The following is an 18,662-nucleotide window of genomic DNA, read 5'->3' as shown; positions in this document are numbered from 1 at the left end:
CTGCCAACATATATATTTGATTCATGTTGCCTACAAATTTATTGTTAAAAGGTTTATCTGGTCACCATTGTCTTTATAAGGCAATAGGAATCATTTTGACGTATTTGGGATAGAATTCTTGGATTTGAAAATCAAGACACTGAATAATGAAGCACCCAACATGATAACTGTCTTCATTCACATGCAGGGGGTTTGCAAAGTTCAAAATACTATCACTCAGTAGTAAAACTTTTTTTTTTAAAACAGTGTACTCCTCTTGCCATTTCAGTATGTTCGTTTGAAGACTTGACTTCTGTAATTCAGAATATTTATCATTCCTCATACAGATTGTTTTCCGGAAATGATTTATAACTTTTAACTAGGTTAAAATAAAAACTGAAGTAGAGACAAAGTGCTGTGTTCACCAGAATTGTTAAGAAATGATAAAGGCAAACACTATTTTAAAAGAAACTACTAATACAAATGATATCTGAAGTGGTTTAGAGAGTGGGTTTATTCGTCTTTTGCCATCGCAAAAAAAATGGGGGATTTTTAACAGACCCATTTTAAAAATAATGGAGTTGATTTAAATGGCAGAGCCCCAAATATCCTACATTTGAGTCCCAATTACACGACAAACTCCCAACAAATCTTTCATTAGACCCATTATGCATGGTAAACAATCATTTGAATCCCTTTTAAAGAAAGAGGCCATTACTTAGAATATTTAGCATGATATACAATACTAAATAGAAAAAATACAATTGGTATAAACAAAATTATTAAAGGACTTTATTGCAAGCTTTTGTTATATTTCAAATAGTGGTCAAGAAATATTATAAAAATACATTTGCTTTGAGGATACCAGTGAAATATCAGTTGTAAGCCTTTAAGGATTCTTTCAGTAGGGGGCAGCAGAGACTCGCTTAAGAAAAGGTAACAGTCTTAATATGTAAACAGCATGTCTGTTAATACTTTTTAATTATCATACTTGCATGATCCTTGATTAATAAATATGAATGATGGATCTATGAGAAAACAAGACTGCTCTAAGTTACACACAGTTGTATCATATGCAGCATTTCTGTTTAGTGTCAGGGCATGTGGACGGTTGGTTTGTCATGTTTCCAAGTTTAATGCAATCCTGTTATTAGGGACCTCATGTCTACATTTCTTTGTTTGCAGTGTGTGAAACATGTGCTAAAAGAGAAATCACTTAAGTACAGCTCATAAGTATTCATTATAAATGTAAATCAGATGTTCGCAGGATTTGAAAAAGAAAATGGGGCATGAGGCTCACATATGGTGCAAAGCCTTTCTCCAAAAACAAGCCAAATAAAACGTTTAACACTCCCAGCATGCCCTGCTCTGCATCTGCAAAACAGATCGAAGAAACATTTTTATCTCAACGCTTGCGTCTCCAAACTCAAACATTATACATTTAATACAGGTGTAAACCTGATGAGACAAAAGAAATGGTAAAGAAAAAGTGTCCTCTGTGTTGCAGATTGTAGCAGTCAACATGTGGCCATATTGTCCCAGACCACGATTAAGTGTCTATGGCCTCCATATGATTGCTTAGTAAGCCAAGCCACATCTCTCCTGGATCTCATCCACAGAGGGGGAGAGGACGAAGAAGAATTATTGGATGAAAGTCAGCATTCTTCTTGCCATCAGCCCTCCATGTTTGGTGTGGTGCACTTGCAGCTCAGAGATGCTAGGATTGGTAGCCGTATGCTAATGCGTCTGAAAGAAAGAGGGGAGAAACAGCAGTTTAGAAATTAAATATCTGCTGTCTGAATGCTACTATAAGAGAAACAAATAATTCACCTGTAGCTAAGTCCAATATGTTTCAGTTTAAAGTGTCTATTCACTTCAATTAAACACACATTTCTGACTTACTTCAGTGTTATCAAGACATGAACACATGTTTCTAGTGATCTCTAAATGCAGATGGCTTTATTTCAAGGCAAAAACTGTAGGCATTGAAAATTGGTATTTTAAGTTGTTTCCGGTTGTAGTCCTTTTGTAAATTAATAAAAGGGTTCTGAGATTAGTTTTAGTCAAATATATTTATTGTGTACACCCCAATACAATTGAAGTTAATGTAATTTGTGGGTTTCATGGCAATGAATAATTCAATTCAATGGAATTAAATTCCATTTACCCCCATTGTTTCTGGTAGAGGCACCAATTGACAATACAGATACCTCAGACCTGGAAAATAAAACCAAAACTATCTGCATAGATACTGTGCTAATACCAATTCATCTCTGTGTGTGTGTGTGTGTGTGTGTGTGTGTGTGTGTGTGTGTGTGTGTGTGTGTGTGTGTGTGTGTGTGTGTGTGTGTGTGTGTGTGTGTGTGTGTGTGTGTGTGTGTGTGTGTGTGTGTGTGTGTGACTATCAGCCGGCTAAAAAAAGTGGGCGGCATTCATTCGGAAGGTCAGAGGTTTGTTCCCCACTACTGCAGTCAACATGACGGCAATATCCTTGGGCAAGATACTTAACCTCGAAATGTGTTCTGTAGCATAAAAACAGGTCAAATGTTATCTGGCCTTAGCTTTGTAGCATCATCTGAAAGAGATTTCTCAACCCAAATAACTTCTTTGTGTAAGATGACCACATAACCTGTTCAAAGCTCACCTGATTGGAACTGTGCCGTGCAGCACAGTCCCTCCCCTCGCGCCGTCCGGTAAATGGGTGACACACATACTCTGGTCGCTGGGGGGAGGTGTGTGAGGCGCGTTGACAGAGAGTCGGGCGGCAAATAGAAGGACGAGCGCTGGCCAGTGATGGAGTCCTGCTGCCCCTCCCAGGTGAGCCAGTACCCCCGCAGACCCCCTGCGCTGCTCTTCCAGTCCACCTGCACAGAGTCACTGCTCACTGTGGTCAGCTGTAGGTCCGCCAGCGCCGGGGTCACTGGGAACAAAGACCTCAAAGTTTTAAAAGTCATTAGTAGGAGTATATTTCAAAAATGATATTATTATTATTATAATTGTTTCCTTTTACTTATTGAATTGGTTTGTACCTTTGCTTGAAATACAAAACGTATTTCTTAAAAGGCTGTATAAGTAAAATAAAACAAAGACACATGCCTTATTATATGCCTTGAATCCAAAAGTAGTATTTGTACATGAATACATTATAATAACAATAAATACAAAAAATAGTAGTAAAGACAGAAATGCTTTAGAAGAACTCAAACAGTAGAAAATGTGATCGGCTTTATGCTCTTGCTGCTCAGTTTTGACCTTGGAGTACAAACCTGAATGGAGCTGCTAGTAATTATGTGAAATGTAAGAACGACTATGCAGCTCAGGATTAGTGAGCTGTAACTGGACCCTCCATCTGCATCGGCTTCCGAAGAGAATACAGGACTTTTACTTAAGGAAAAGTAAAAAACTCAGTGCAAAAACAAATTGAAAAAATCTTAAATATAAAGTACCAATACTACAGAGTAAAAATACAGTTTAACTGTTAAATCACTTTAAATAAAAGCCCTACACTCAAAACACTACTACTATAAAAAATATTAGCTTCAAAATATACACATTAATGTGTTCATAATGTTGCAGCTGTTAGAGGTGAAGCACATTTTAACTTCTTTATTTCTGACTACTTTTATATAATTACAAAATTAATTTATTCATATTTTGTATTAAGAGTCTGAAGTTGCAAAGTAAGTAGAAACTAATCTTGATAAATACTACATTTAGTAAAAAAGTACACTATGTGCTTCTGAAATGAAGGGGTGCAGAAGTGTAAAGTTGCATAAAAAATCTATACTTCAGTACAGTACTTAGTGAAATTCAAGTACTGATCGTCTCACCTTCCGGAGTACACACTTTGACAGACATGGCCTTCTCCGTGCCCGAGGTGTGCCGGGCACTGACGGTGACCAGGTAGGTGGTGTCCGGCTGGAGGTCCCTGAGGAGGGTGGAGTTCTGCGTTCGGCCCACAGTGAAAGCGTGGAGCTTTCCCCTCGGCAGGGCGGAGTACTCGATGTAGTAACTTGTGATCTGATCCGGCTGAGAAGGACCCCAACTCACCCGGACGCTGGTTGGCCCCGACTCAGAGAGCGTCACCACAGCGGGGCTCAGCACCTCTGTGGAAAACAGTCAGTATGAGATAACGTGAGGGAAATGATCTGACCAGGATACTGGGAGTAGATAGTAAGAAAAGAGATAAGATAGAGGCAGTATATTGGTACACTTGAAATGAATTAGCATTAGCAATGTACATGTGTACAATGCTAGTCATTTCAAGCATACAATTCTAAATATATGAAAATAAAGTTTCCAATAATGGATGTTTATTAAAGAAATAATTAATTTGGTCTAAATTGCGGTTAATTATGCCATATAATTGGCCTTTTAAAATCCTGTAAAATAAAATGTTACTAAAGAAACCTCGAGAATCAAGAAATAATCAATATCCAGTGATTCATTTGAAGTATGTTTTAATACGTTTTAATAGTTTTTCATTACTTGTTTTGCAATGAAATCATTCTGAATGTTTTGTTTATCTCTGAAATGTATGGGTTTTATAAAATTTGGATCAATCTTTTCAGAATTATCTGTCAGGGCTTCCGTACATTACCCTATAAAATGTCAAATAATAGTGAATGATCCCCTTAAAACTTCCAAGACTGCAAGGTGAGCTCTTTAAACTGTTAGTCAAACTGTTAAAAATCACAATATATTAATTTACAATAAAATACAACCGGTAAAGCAGCAGATTCCCAGTTAGGGTTTATGACACACTGAGTAAATAGGAGGTAACCCCACCTGGCTTTGTTGTAAAGGTGACAGAGAGCATGTTAAATGCTTGGTCATTGGACTCTGGGGTCAGTGTGGCGGTGTAGGTGGTGTCTGGCTTCAGGCCTGTCAGCCGTGCAGTGCTGGAGTCTGCAGATTGGGTAATTCTCTGGTGATGACCACCACCGGTGCTGGGACTGGTCCCGGATCCACCTGCTCCACCATCCCCCCCTCCTCCCGTCAGAACCGGACCGAAGCGGATCTCATAGTAGCCGTTTAAACCGGACAGAACGGGTCGCCAGTTAAGCGTGGCAGAGTTGGTGGAGACGTCGTGGACGTTCATTCTCTCAGCTCGGATAATCTCTGTCGGAGGACAAAGATAGTTTGGTCACAGGATTGTAAATAAAGACGTAATAATTCTGCCTCAACACAGAGAAAAGAAGGCAACAGAGTGGTGCTAAATATGCCTCAGACTGCCACCCACATAGACTTGGATTTCTGGATGCATTCACAGTCCTTAGAATGAGACAACTTGAAATAGCCATCTAAGTAAATCCCTGCTACAAAACAACAAATGCCATAGAGGCATGGATATCTGATGAGATCCTAAGCAGATACTATTTATATTTATACTATGCATCATGTCTTACAGCTGCAGAATGTACATATATATATATGTGTACATTATATGTTGTATAACTGCTGAGGTGTCCCAAGTGAGTGTTATGGCAGATACCGAATCTGGCCAGAGAAAGGGGCAGCCCCCCGGTCTATATGTATATATATAAATATATACAGTGTTGGAGGACGCAGCAAAGGGAATTGAATCATTGATCCATTAATAGATCATCATATCTCATTACAGTAACTCTTACACAAGCACACAGGCACTCTGGTGTCCGGATATTTAGTCCCTCTGTCTTCAGGAGCATGTTTGGAATCAGGGAGGTTCGCGGAGACATGTCATACATCTGTGAATGATTGGTGGACTTCAAAGTGCTGAGCATTGCTTTGGGGATTAGTTGGTAATTAGATCTTCATTATCATTCAACTTCATTTTCATCTTCTTACGTTGAAACTTATTTGATGCATTAATAAATAATAACAAAATATTGACTATTGCCGCTTAAATAAATGGTAAATTAAAAGAAAAAAAATCTGAATTGATCATTCAGGTTTGCACATTAAAAGTTATATGTTATATGTTTCAACAAAAGATGCAAAATCATTACATTTACAAAAAAAACATTATTTAAAAAATGAAATATTTAAATTAAAAAAAGGTTTCAAATATTAACTTTTTGATACGACACTTGACATGTATGTTCACAATTAATTGATCTCCTGCTGTACGGTGTCGGTATTTCTTTATTTCAATGATGGACCTTTTTCATTTAAAGATATGTACACAATGATACACCTCAAACCGACCTACAAAGCGCTAAAAGGGCTGTTAATATCCATAACTAATATGTTATGATCCACTTGTGGTAAACCCCCTTTTTTGTTATCTTTTTCCGCAATCTTGACCCTAAATTTGTTTATTATTTGTTTAATGTTTAACACTGGGAAGTGGGAATCAATTATCTTGTTGGTGGCACATTTCATGCTCCTTACCATTAGCCTCACATATCAGCAGCTAAATAACCCACACCATACTCACCAATGATGGCATCCCGCAAGTCCTCTGTGATGATACTCAAATCATCTATGTCCACAAAGTACAGGTTGCTTTCTATGGGTGGAGACACCACCTGCCTCAACACCTGATAGTTGCCGTGTCCAGTGGAGACCACCAGCACAGCCACGCCCTCCTCCCGCAGCTCGGCCATCGGTCCAATCACATCGCCCGGTTTCACCCCATCCGTCAACCACACCAGCACCCTCGGGAGCCCCGCCCGGGCCTCGTCAGATGCTCTGGGTCTCAGCACCGACTCCTTCGCAATCCTCAGCGCTTCCACTGTGTTGGTGTCCCCCCGGAGAGGTTTGGTGTTATTCAAAGCCCCCTGGAGACCACTTTGGGTGCTATAGGTGCCGAAGCCAAATTCGAGGCGTGGTTGGGTGCCCACCTGCAGAAGACCAATCCTCACCTGGTCTTCACCCAGAGAAAACGGGAGGAGGAGCTCAGACAGGAAGGTGAGCATTCGGGAGTGCTCGTAGGAAGACACACTCCCAGAGGAATCCAGTAAGAAGAGGACATCGCCCTCGCAGCAGTTTAGCACTGTTGGGGAAAACGAGAGATGAATTTATTACATAGAAACCCTGAAATGAATTAGCATTTAAGCACTTTCTGGTTTCCTCGTCTGGGCGCAGTCACACCAGCCTTTTAGGGTGCGTTCACACCTGCCTTGTATAGTCCGGTTGAATCGAACCCTGGTGCGTTTAGCCGCTTGGTGCGGTTCATTTGGGTCGGTGTGAACACAGTCCGAGACCTCTTAAGTGAACTAAACAACCAGACTCTGGTCCGCTAAAATAGGTGGTCTCGGAGCGCTTGCTTGCGAACTCTGGAGCGGTTCATTGCTGGTGTGAACGCAGTCCGCTCCAAAACATAGGAAGCGCAGTTACGTGTCACAAGAACGCGGATATCTTCAAAAATCTTTAGCGAAAGAGTCTTTCAAGACATCCGCGGTTGTTTAGTTAAAGAGTAAAGCAGAATTAAGTGTTGAACAGTGTCGTGTAAAGTAAAAATTCTCCGTCAGCTACATAAAAGTAAGAACACCTGTCGTCGGTGAAACGCCCCTCCTCTGCAGAACGTCTCATGTAACATCTAATAAGTGGGATAATGTGCAGCAGCGCGGTCATTATGGGGAAAAGAACACCGATAGGCTTTTGAAAATAATATTATATTTTGATTAAGGTCCAAATATAATATTTGTAAACCTGAAGAGTCAGTGCCAGTGCCTCACCAGCCATGAACCTCACTGCAGAAGCTTATATAGACATCTAAGTTTTTTGTGCCCCACCACTTTTGTACATATAGAAACGCCACTGGTTGTATGTATTGATTTAAATTGACATGCATCCGCTAAGATAAATAGTCCGTTGTTACTGTTTGAACTAACGTAGCAACGGCAGGAACTGATTCGATAGCGTTTTTGAGGAGCTTTTTGATTACAGATTTGAAAACGTCGTTGCTTGATTTAAAAGTAGCACAATTCATTATGTCAAACCTTGGAAAGTATCTAGATATCCCTGCCCTAATGCCAAAGTAACTGGCAACTGAATATGTGTCGCCGTCTGATGTCTATGTCTGGACCGCTGCGTAAAAAGGAGGGTTTCTGCCTGTTACTTCTCCGCTGTTTTCTTGTCGCTCTTGTCTTGTCAGTTAGTTTCAGCCAAACTGTATACAGTTAAATCGAACGGACTTCTTTGTGCAGATGTGAGCGTCCTTAACAACGGTCAATAAATCCTTGACAGCGGTCAGTCTGTTCTGGATTAAAAACGTGTCACGTGTTTTGAATTGACCAATCAGAATCGAGTATTCAACAAAGCCATGTAATAATGTTTTTTAACGGACGTTGTCTGATTATATAATCATATGCGCGCGCCGCTAGTGTCTGTTGATCTCCAGACTAACAGCAGCATGAGAATAACCTGCCGAAAGTGCCGATGCTCCATGGCGGAGGCCCCGCTAGAAATTGCCGTGATTTGCGTTTTTACCCCCTTAATGTCTGACCAATGGTTGAACAGCATTTCCGAGCACATGACTTGTGTTTAAAGTGTATAGTCCGTTTGAGTTTTGCCCGTGTGAACCATGGATGTATAATAAGAAGGTGTGAACGCAAACCGAACCTTCTGAAAAATGAAACAATGTAACAAACTGTGGTCTGGTGCGCACCAGAAACGGACTATTAGGTGTGAATGCACCCTAAATTGACCGTTTTAAAAAAAAAGCGTTTCTGGTTGGATGCCTGAAACTATGTCTGTGCAGGGGCGGACTGGCCATTGGGAATACCGGGAGTTTCCCCGGTGGGCCGGTGCTGTGTGTGGGCCGGAGGGCCACACAAAAAAAAAAAAATCTTTTTTTTTTTGCCAAAATCCTACCGGCCCACATTTGTAAGTGTTCCGGCCCAGCCCAGCCCAGTGGGGTGTGGCCAGGGTTGAGTTGTAACGGAATACATGTAACGGCGTTACGTAATCAGAATACAAAAATCAAGTAACTATTCAGCTCGCGTTACATTTGAAAAACGAGTAATCTGATTACAGTTACTTTCGTAAACCTGAAGTGAATACATTTTGGATTACTTATTGGAATTATTGGTGGAAAGATTTCCTCACAACATTTAATATCCATTACTAAAGGTACAGCCGAATCATCACAGCGCACAAAACCGCGCAGATGGACCAAAAAGGGGAGCGTTTGAAAAAATGTGCGGGTCCGCTCAGTGAAACAATAACAACGTAACATGGAGGAACAAAAGTCTGCGTTTAAATCGTGTGTGTGTGTGTGTGTGTGTGTGTGTGTGTGTGTGTGTGTGTGTGTGAGTGTGTCTGTGTGTGTGTGTGTGTGTGTGTGTGTGTGTGTGTGTGTGTGTGTGTGTGTGTGTGTGTGTGTGTGTGTGTGTGTGTGTGTGTGTGTGTGTGTGTGTGTGTGTGTGTGTGTGTGTGTGTGTGTGTGTGTGTGTGTGTGTGTGTGTGTGTGTGTGTGTGTGTGTGGTTAAAACACATCAGCCACACCGCTCTTTAGCCTTTCTAATTATTCTGAAGGTAAACACAGTGAAGGCGGTGCGTGAAAGGCGGTGCGTGAAAGGCGGTGCGCTCGTCTTCTCAGAGGCTGAGTTAACCCTGGTGCTGCAGAGATTTCATGAAGTGAAGGAGGTGTTCCTTCTATAAAACAGCTGTGGGCAGCAGATACTGTGAGAGTCACAGACATGAATACATAGATCAAGGCAGACTGGTGCACACACTCTCCTGTTTTGCCAATCCGGTGCTTAAACAAATATAGCTCTACACCCCTGGCCGAAATTAGGAAATCTATGGATACAACATTAGGAAATCTATGAATACATCTCTCAACACCCATATGAAACAGAACTGTAAGTAGATTTTCTTTTTCTTTATGGATACTTTACAAATCACTCCCCTTTCAAACTGTATTCTTGTTTATTAATAACAACTTTTTTGTACTGTCATATAGTATTTTATACCTGTTTTTCTCTTATTTTTTTATAACTATAATGATCATATAAAGGTGTGGCTTTACCTCACTGAGCTGAGGTTATCAGAGCCACTCAGTCTTTCAGGAGAGAGCTCTCTAAAGCTCTCCCCCCCGCGGCTGCTTACACAGTAAATTCCAATGTTAATAAAAGCACACAGAAGCTCTGTACGTTTTTTGGGAGTTTGATTTATTTTAAATTAACACAAATACAAAATTAAAACCTATAATTGCACACTACCATTATTTCAAAAAAGAACAATTTCACATAAACCTCTGGTTTTTACTGGGGCTGGGGCAGTTCAACTTGATTTTGGGGGGTGGGTGTGTGCCATAGTTTATGGGTGCTGTACGCAATATAGTATATAAGATGTACTTTGTTGATCCAAAATCGGGAAATAGGTGTTATGAAAAAAGAAAAAAAAATCGGCGCCCCCCCTATGGGTTGACGCCCTTAGCATTCGCCTATACTGCCTATGCCGAGGGCCGGCTCTGCTTCTAAGTGTCATATAAACAGCGGTTGCCAACAAGTGGCTAAATGAGACTAGCCTACTAAACGTCAGCACGCTGAATATTAGCCACCTTTAGCTTAGCGCAATTGACGTGAAGCCATATAGCTGAAATGTTCCTTGTAGCCTAGCATTAGCTTTTTACTTCTGCTAACTGCATTTACACTTCAAATATTATGACAGTGGTGTTAATATGTGACGATTAGCATGTTGAACAAAACGTGTTATTTCCTGAAATATTCTGAACTCAAATGGAAAAATGTCTTTTAGCCGAGGGAGCCCTTGCCATGCTAACTTTTGGGTAGGCTTAAAAAATAATACATCACCCTGCAGCACTCTATTGGCGCATTTCCACTGCAGCGCGTAGCAAGGTTTAAGCGTGCCGTGCCAAACTTTTCTGGCCCTCCAAAATCGTGGTTCATTCCGGGCCAACAACCGGGATGAATATGCTAAACTATTGACGTGAGTGGCTACAACAATTAACATATTTGACCGTGATTTAATTGTAATACACGTTTCAAAATTATGCCGAAGTAACTACATACTGATACCGGTTAGTAAAAACCATGAATTAATGCTTTGACAAGTCTGCAGAAAAACCTTTTAAAATGCGTGTTTTCTGAATGGAGATCAGCTAAGCTAACGTGGTATATGCTCCGACCGTCCACACTCACAACAACGGCCTATACAGACATAAATAAACCAGCGACTGTATTCGCCATGACACAGACAGTCTGTTTGTACTTGTTTAACTTTTGTCTAGTTTCTGAACAACGGCTGATGTTTGGTTTTGTGTAGGGATGCACCGAATATTCGGCCACCGAAAATTATCGGCCGAAAATGGTTTAAAAAGCCCTTTCGGCTTTCGGCCGAAAGGGTTTTAGCACCGAAAAAATATCACCGAATGTCAGAACAGGCTTACGTTGGTAACCTAACGTGTTGTTGTGATGACGTAATAAAGACGCGGCGACCATGCTCGCGGCTGGCTCACAGGGGGGGGGGGGGGACATTGACCGTTGTCATCGAGATTGCCCTGAGCCTTTAACAAATCGTATTAAATAATCTGATGACAGACTGTAAACAGAATAGCTGAAATTTTAACAAACTAAATAACTCAGTTTCCTCTAATCATTAACACATGTTTGTATCATGTAGTTAACTCGGTGTGTTGCTGCTAGCATACATAACACCTGACGTGGAAACGTTACTCGTGGATGGGGCTACAGAGCTGCTAGAAAGACGGTCGAACCCGGTACATTCCTCCGTCTGCATGCGGTGCACTTTTGCTAAATGTTTAGACAAATTGCTCGTGCTTACATGCTAAACTCTTATTGCACTTATGGTAACAAGTATTCTCCACATCGAGACAGGTAAAGTTTAACCACACCTCGGAGCGCGTTCTCTCCGCCATCTCCGCAGTGTGCTCCGCTGCATGTAGCAGCTGCGTGTGTGTAAACTGCCCCGCCCCCTCGCACACAGACGGGGGAGAGAGATCTCGTCTGATCGAAAATACATCATAGACGCATTTGTTGTCTTTGCATATTAGAAACGAGTTGGCGACACTAAGACTGCGATATAATGTTTTTTAGCAATAATACATGACATATATAAATGTACTGTATGCATTCAAAAGTGCTGAATAAATGTTTTATGGACCCATAATAGTGATTATTATTTAAGTTAAGTTTTGCCATAATCATGTCTATTTCCATAATCAGGTAGCTGAACAACATTGGTAAAAAATGTATACATTATATATATATATTTATATTAATCATTTTTCGGCATTCGGTTTTCGGCCAACTGTTTCCTATTTTCGGTATCGGTTTCGGCCAAGAATTTCCCATTCGGTGCACCCCTAGTTTTGTGGTTCGCATTGAAGATGACGTCACGACTCCGCCTACACTGCGTTACTGCCCCAGCTACTAAACTGTAATGGAAACGCAGCATAAAGTGAGCCTGGCCTACCAAGGCCGTACTAAGCCGTGCGAGGCCCTGCAGTGGAAATGCGCCATATAAAGCAAATCAAGAAGACATATTCAAAATCACTCCCACAACTTTTTCCACAAGTCCCCTCTTCACTGGAATTTCCCTCCTTTTTCAATTCAACTTCTTGGAACAACACGCTCCACAACATTTATAGGGGTGAATTATCAACATGAAAGCAACAAAGATCAGAAGAGAAGATAAGAAGAAATCCAAACAAACAGAGAAACTACAAAATGATGGCGATATTGTGCTAACTTCAAACGTGGACGATGGATGAAAGGCACGCAAGCTTGGAGCACAGAGTGAATTTTTTCAGGCCCAATTTTCCATATTTCGTAACGGAAGCAAAGCTTAAAGGGAATGCCAAGAGTGAAGGGCCCGAGGGGGTGGGGGAACAGTAGCTGCTGGGCTTTAGCTGACGAGGGAGAAGGAATGGAGAGAGGAGGTGGGACACAGGGAAATAAAAGGCGTTAAAAGGAGAGGAGTGAGACTGAGAGCGGTTAGTAGAAGGGGGGGGGTGTACAGGCAGTTCCATGCGAGAGACGAGGAGGAATGCTGGATGGCTGTATAAAGAGCAGAGAGAGAAACAAAGAAGCTGCAGTAATTAAGACAGAATCTAAAAGCAATATTTAATAACAGATTGTGCAGCCAGTCAGTCAGGAAAAATACTCCTGATAATAAAATCTCAAGGCAAGGTTTTACGAGAGAGTTAAATCAAATGTGTGAGAGATGCATGACTTATGGAGACCTTAGATTGCCTCTAGGTTACCTTTATTTAATACGACTATAATTACTGCAGACAACTTGTCACCCTTGATGTTTTTGATAACCTCGAATGCCTCTTTTTTTATATCTGATCATGATGTGAGGTGTTGATAAGACTCGGAGGTGTTGAAAGGTGAGAATGCAGCGAGGCGTGTCGGCTACACACACAAATCAAACATGTGCACACACATAAAGACACACATGTTCGCTGCCTTTCTCTCCATCAGCACTAAGGAATTCCTTACATCTGTCAGGCTGTATGGACTTTGGAGCGAGGGGGGCGCCACTCCGTATCACAACCCCCCCACTACCTCCACCAGGTATGTCTTTATTCTGAAAACCAAATGTTGACGTCTGAAGATGGGCTCTTTACTGTTTATTCAGAGAGAAGACCTGTTTAAATGCAGACTGCTGCTAGGGATGAGGCAATCAAAAGGGTATATTGGAGGAAGGCTAACACTTGAGTGATGTGGTGGTAGAAATATGAAGCATAAAACATCAGGCCTCGTAAAACACGACTGGAGCAGTGGAGGTCGCGCAACCTGCTGAACACATGGGAATACTACATGGGATCTTACACAGACACATGAGCAGTCAATCCTGAACTATGTAGGTTTTCACACAAAAACAATCTAGATTGATACAGGTATTACGATTTGTATTCTTATTTTGGGTTAATATTACCCTTTTCAGGTTTGTCCAGAACAGTTTAGATAAGCTAGATAAGGAATTAGGATAAACCAGAATTAGGAATGATAAAATAACAGGTAATATTGTAAAAAAAATACTCAAATAAATAGTCAAATACAATTGTTTTAGGTTTATGTGTGTGTCCCTGTGCCTTTATTATAAATGACAGACTTAAGGGGAGAAAGAGGGTATGACCAGTGTAAACTTTGCCCAGGTCGGAATCAAACAGCGGGTTTTGTTCCCAGTGCAAGGACAGACATGCCCTTCAATTTCATAAAAAAGGTTTTAACAGGGCTCAACTGCTCCATTTTTTGAGTGCAGGTGAGCTATCCGGCGGCCTCAAATACCATTCTTGATCCTTAAATGACTAATCATTAACCATACATTTAGCAACATGTTCCTTCCTTTCCTGAGGTTTAAGTTTGTGAAGGGTATCGCACAGTTCCTATGATACAAGAAAGACAGTAATAGCACCAAGTGCACTTAGTAAAAGCTCAATTACTTTGCGCTATAGTGGTACAGTACCATCAGGTCCCTATTAATGGAAATGGCAGCATCTCACTCACTGCTACTATGTTAACATGGTGATAAGATCTGCTCTCACTGACTGACTCGGCGGAGTGTCGCCACCACCAAGTTTAGCCTCTCAGACACTTGATGATCACGAGCTTTACCGCAGGGTGTAAAGGCACCAATAATAACATTTGTTTTGATGGCCAATCTGTCGTCATTTATCAGAACTAATGACATAGAGACATACCAGCCTTTAAACTAAATGAGGAGTGTCTCTACACGAGTGTAAGATAAATAAAGAAATATGTTATTATATCAAGTTGCGGAACAAGTAAAGATTCTCTGTTACAAGTAAAAGTCCTGCAATCAAAATGTGATTCAAACAAAAGTGTTGGCATCAGGATATTCCAATAAATGACCAAAAGTAACAATTCTTTCAATGTGTAATGACCCATTCCAGAATCAAATATTTTTAAATGACTGGATTTTGATTAGTGATGCATTTGTGTGGCTATCACAGATTGTAAAGGTGGAGCTTAATTATAATTATAAACATTTGATGTCAATGTTTATTTATGAGTTGATTTATATCTACAGTAATACTCTGTTTCCATAATGTAACAACCAACTTGTCAAATACAGTGTGTTAAAATAGGTAGAATATTTGCTTGCAAAATGGAGTGAAGTATAGAAGTATAGATAATACATTTAAAAAAATACTCAGTTACAGTAGTTTAAAATGTACAGTACTTGAACACATATGCTTCATTTATTCAACATATTATGTGAGCCTCTTATCTTTTTTATCTATATTACTAAGTACATCATAAATGGAAAAATAAAGCTGCAGATCAATCGTTCCTGCTCTCAGTTCTTTTCTCTTTATTATTACTTTAATGAGTGACTAGATCATTCAAAAGTAACTATCTCTCAGTTGATGTGGGGACCGCTTTGTCCTTGGAAAGCACTGCTACTGAAATGCCAAGAGATTTCATCAGCAGACAATTATCTGGGAATTCAACCCATTGTCTGTGTGTGTGTGTGTGTGTGTGTGTGTGTGTGTGTGTGTGTGTGTGTGTGTGTGTGTGTGTGTGTGTGTGTGTGTGTGTGTGTGTGTGTGTGTGTGTGTGTGTGTGTGTGTGTGTGTGTGTGTGTGTGTGTGTGTGTGTGTGTGTGTGTGTGTGTGTGTGTGTGTGCACCCTCCCTAGCCCACCTGAGTGGTCCCTGCATCATGGGCACCCCGTTTTGGGATCCCCTGCCCTCAGGCTGTGGGATTTCATCAGCATCCAGTGTAATACCTGGAGTGGAGCCATGTCTCTGAGAACACTGGTGTAATACCAACCCCACCCCGATCCACCCTGAGCTCAGACAGACCCTCCACCTCCTGCCGCACCACCCATTTCTAATGGAAAAGGATTTGCGTTTCCAATAACACCAATATGTTTTAAACTGGTAGTGAATTGAGTACTGAGATCATTTACTGAAGTAGAAATGCAATACTTACATTAAAATACTCAATGTATTAGTCCTGTATTGAAATGTTACTTTCATCATGCATCATCTCATATTAGCATAATATATTTTTATATTTACAAAATAGCTATATAGTGCTATAATAGTGTTTAATAAGTATTATGGGCTACAAATATATTAATTGGCAACAAAATGTTGTGGACAAGAAGTAATTAGAATAGAATTGGAGGACTGTTGCAGCTATTGGACAGCGCCCACTGAATTGTAGTGTAACAAAAATAATTCTCAAGTAAAGTACATACAGTAAAGGGGAAAACAAGTACCTAAGAACAATACTTGAGTAAATGTACTTAGTTACATTATACCACTTTTAACTGGGGACTACGTTGTGCAATGACTGAGAAGATGTACTTGCAGACATGCAGGCTACTTTTACTCAAGTACTGCACTGTACTTAAGTGAAAAATGTAAGGCACTTGAACCTTATTTATAGTATTTTAGTACTTTGATTTAATTCAACCATATGCTTTTTTTTACCCAATTACATCTCTAAGGCAAACATTGCCTTCATATTTAGTTACTCAGATGACAGTTCCTGTCCAGTGAATGTCATGAATCTCCAGACGTCTTCATTTTGACTGTTTTATATCTCATAGAATATGATGCATTGCAGTTAGAGACAGTGGCGTTTTCTCCCGGAGGCCAAGGGAAGCCAGGCTTCCCCTGTTTTTTCGGATTGTAGTTATAATTTAAATAAATAAATACAAACACTTTGTTTTGTTTCGATAATTCTCCTTTGCTGTGTGTTGCTGCCGGCCCGGCTCTCCCCCATTCTCATTGAGTATTTTACAAAGAGTGAAACAAACAGCGCCCCTCTAGATGTTATGGTGAAACAGTAGATTGCACTCACTGTTGCGAGAGGAGGCCAGCAGAATCTAGCTTCCCTTGGTGAAAAAAAATGGAGGGATTGACCAATCAGATGAGGCCCACGTGATGCCCCTGCCAACCTGTGATTGGTCAGGGCCATGCCAAGGGAAGCTAGCCGCCTCTTGCTTCCCTTCAGAGGCGGCTGGCGGCTGGCGATTTGATTGGACACTGCCATCCAATCAAATCACATCAACATCAGTTTTAATACTGTAACTGTCATCACCGCCGTTAGAAATTATCAAGCAAATGAAGTATTATGGAGGGTGGAGATTTGGCGTACTTAATCAAACATAACTTTACTAAACTTCCGCTACAGCAGCAACTACAAATTAAATCAGATGACAGGCCAATGCCCGCACTCGAGCTGTGTACGCAGAGGAAAAAGGGAGAGAATCGGACGTTCAATGAGGACAATTATGTCCGCACGGAGTGGCTAACTGGAAGCGCTAAACTTCAGCGTCTAATTTGCTGGCCATGTCTTCTTTTTGACAAGGATTCGTGCTCCCTGAACAATCCTTGGGCAACTTCAGGATTCATCGACCTTGCCAACCTGTCACGGGCAATTGAGAGGCACGGTAAATCCAAAAATCACATAGATTGTGTGATTGTCTGCATACATTAATAAGTAAAATGCTTAAATTAATAAGGAGAGAGTTTCAGCTGGAGAGTGCGTGCGGACCTGTCGGTTAGATAACAGGCGTGTGCAAGTCCTGCATCTGTGTGATACAAATGTGTGTCAAATGATACCGGGCGCTGTAATCACTCATCTGGTTACGTTATTGACCACCCCCCGACCCAAAAAATGGGCTTCCCCTACATTTTTCCCCACGCCACGCTACTGGTTAGAGACAGAGTTAAAATTAGCATAGCCTTCAAGCAGTAAAATATTTGAAGTAGCCTATACTGAAAGTAGCCTACATATTGCTAAATATATTTCCATACGTTTAGAAAGTTTAGAAAGCAGGACTTTTACTCGTAGGCTAAGTAAAGTGCGTATTTTCCCAGTGTGGTATTACTACTTTATTTAACTAAAAATGTACCTCATTATCTTAAAGTGAGAACTGGTCCTGAGAAATTAAGTTACATTTCATTTAATATTTTACATCATGGCCTCCAACTATATTTCTACCAATTATGAATAAAAAAAGGATCCCATTGGATGAATGTTATCCAGTTGTGAGGGGGCTTACCTCCTTCAGGTGCGGGGTTCTGAGCAGCCAGTGGCCGCAGGAGCACACACAACAGCATCCATGTCAACACGCGGCTCTCCATCACAAAAGGTAGTAAGTTCCCCACGAAGAAAATTATAAAACCAATGTTATGGGTTCTTGAGTCAATCAGATATCCACCACAGCCCGGAGGAGCACATTCCCACTGATTAAAGTCAGAAGCATAATTCACGAGTCAAATCCAGCCCGACTGTTTATGTTTCCTCTTCTCTTTGTCCTTCGTTGAACATGGTCCACCACCGGGAAACTGAGCCGCTGGAAGTTAAACTTGAACTAAACTCCAAACTTCAGTCGGTGTTCGCAATGTTCTGGACGCTCCTCTCTATGCAAATGCACCTCGCTCGCGCTCAAGAGGACACTAATATCAAGCGCGCGACAGATATAGGAGTTTTGCTGGAGAAACTTTCAAAATAAAAGTCGTTTGATAGGGCTAATGTATTTTTACTGTACATTTGAATAAAAATACAGACATGGACTTTTCTTCACAATTTATAATTGGGACCCAAAGCTAAAGTTGAAAAAGAGCTAGTTATAGGCTTATCTCAAATTAGAGAGAATTAGTTTCCACTGATAAAAATGTTGCTTTGTAATGCTCCTGGAGGTAAAAAATGATAAATGAAAAAAAAAACTTCAAAGGGTACCATTAATCTGCCAAGTTAGACATAGAAATAAGGT

At 40.7% G+C, this 18,662-nt stretch overlaps 1 protein-coding gene across 1 annotated transcript; it reads right to left on the bottom strand.

The window, feature by feature from the left end:
* Positions 1 to 749: 749 nt before the first annotated feature.
* vwa1 (von Willebrand factor A domain containing 1) lies at positions 750 to 18,325 on the bottom strand. Its single transcript, XM_034196298.1, has 6 exons — positions 17,949 to 18,325; positions 6,401 to 6,958; positions 4,768 to 5,100; positions 3,810 to 4,085; positions 2,624 to 2,899; positions 750 to 1,725 (listed from the first exon to the last, which is right to left on the bottom strand). Exons 1-6 carry the CDS (start codon positions 18,028 to 18,030, stop codon positions 1,697 to 1,699), a joined length of 1,554 nt encoding a protein of 517 aa, XP_034052189.1. The 5' UTR covers positions 18,031 to 18,325; the 3' UTR covers positions 750 to 1,696.
* Between the last annotated feature and the right edge of the window lie 337 nt (positions 18,326 to 18,662).

Source organism: Gymnodraco acuticeps, unplaced genomic scaffold, assembly GCF_902827175.1.
Source record: "Gymnodraco acuticeps unplaced genomic scaffold, fGymAcu1.1, whole genome shotgun sequence".
Classification (NCBI taxonomy): domain Eukaryota; kingdom Metazoa; phylum Chordata; class Actinopteri; order Perciformes; family Bathydraconidae; genus Gymnodraco; species Gymnodraco acuticeps.
This window is presented reverse-complemented; position numbering and strand designations above follow the sequence as displayed.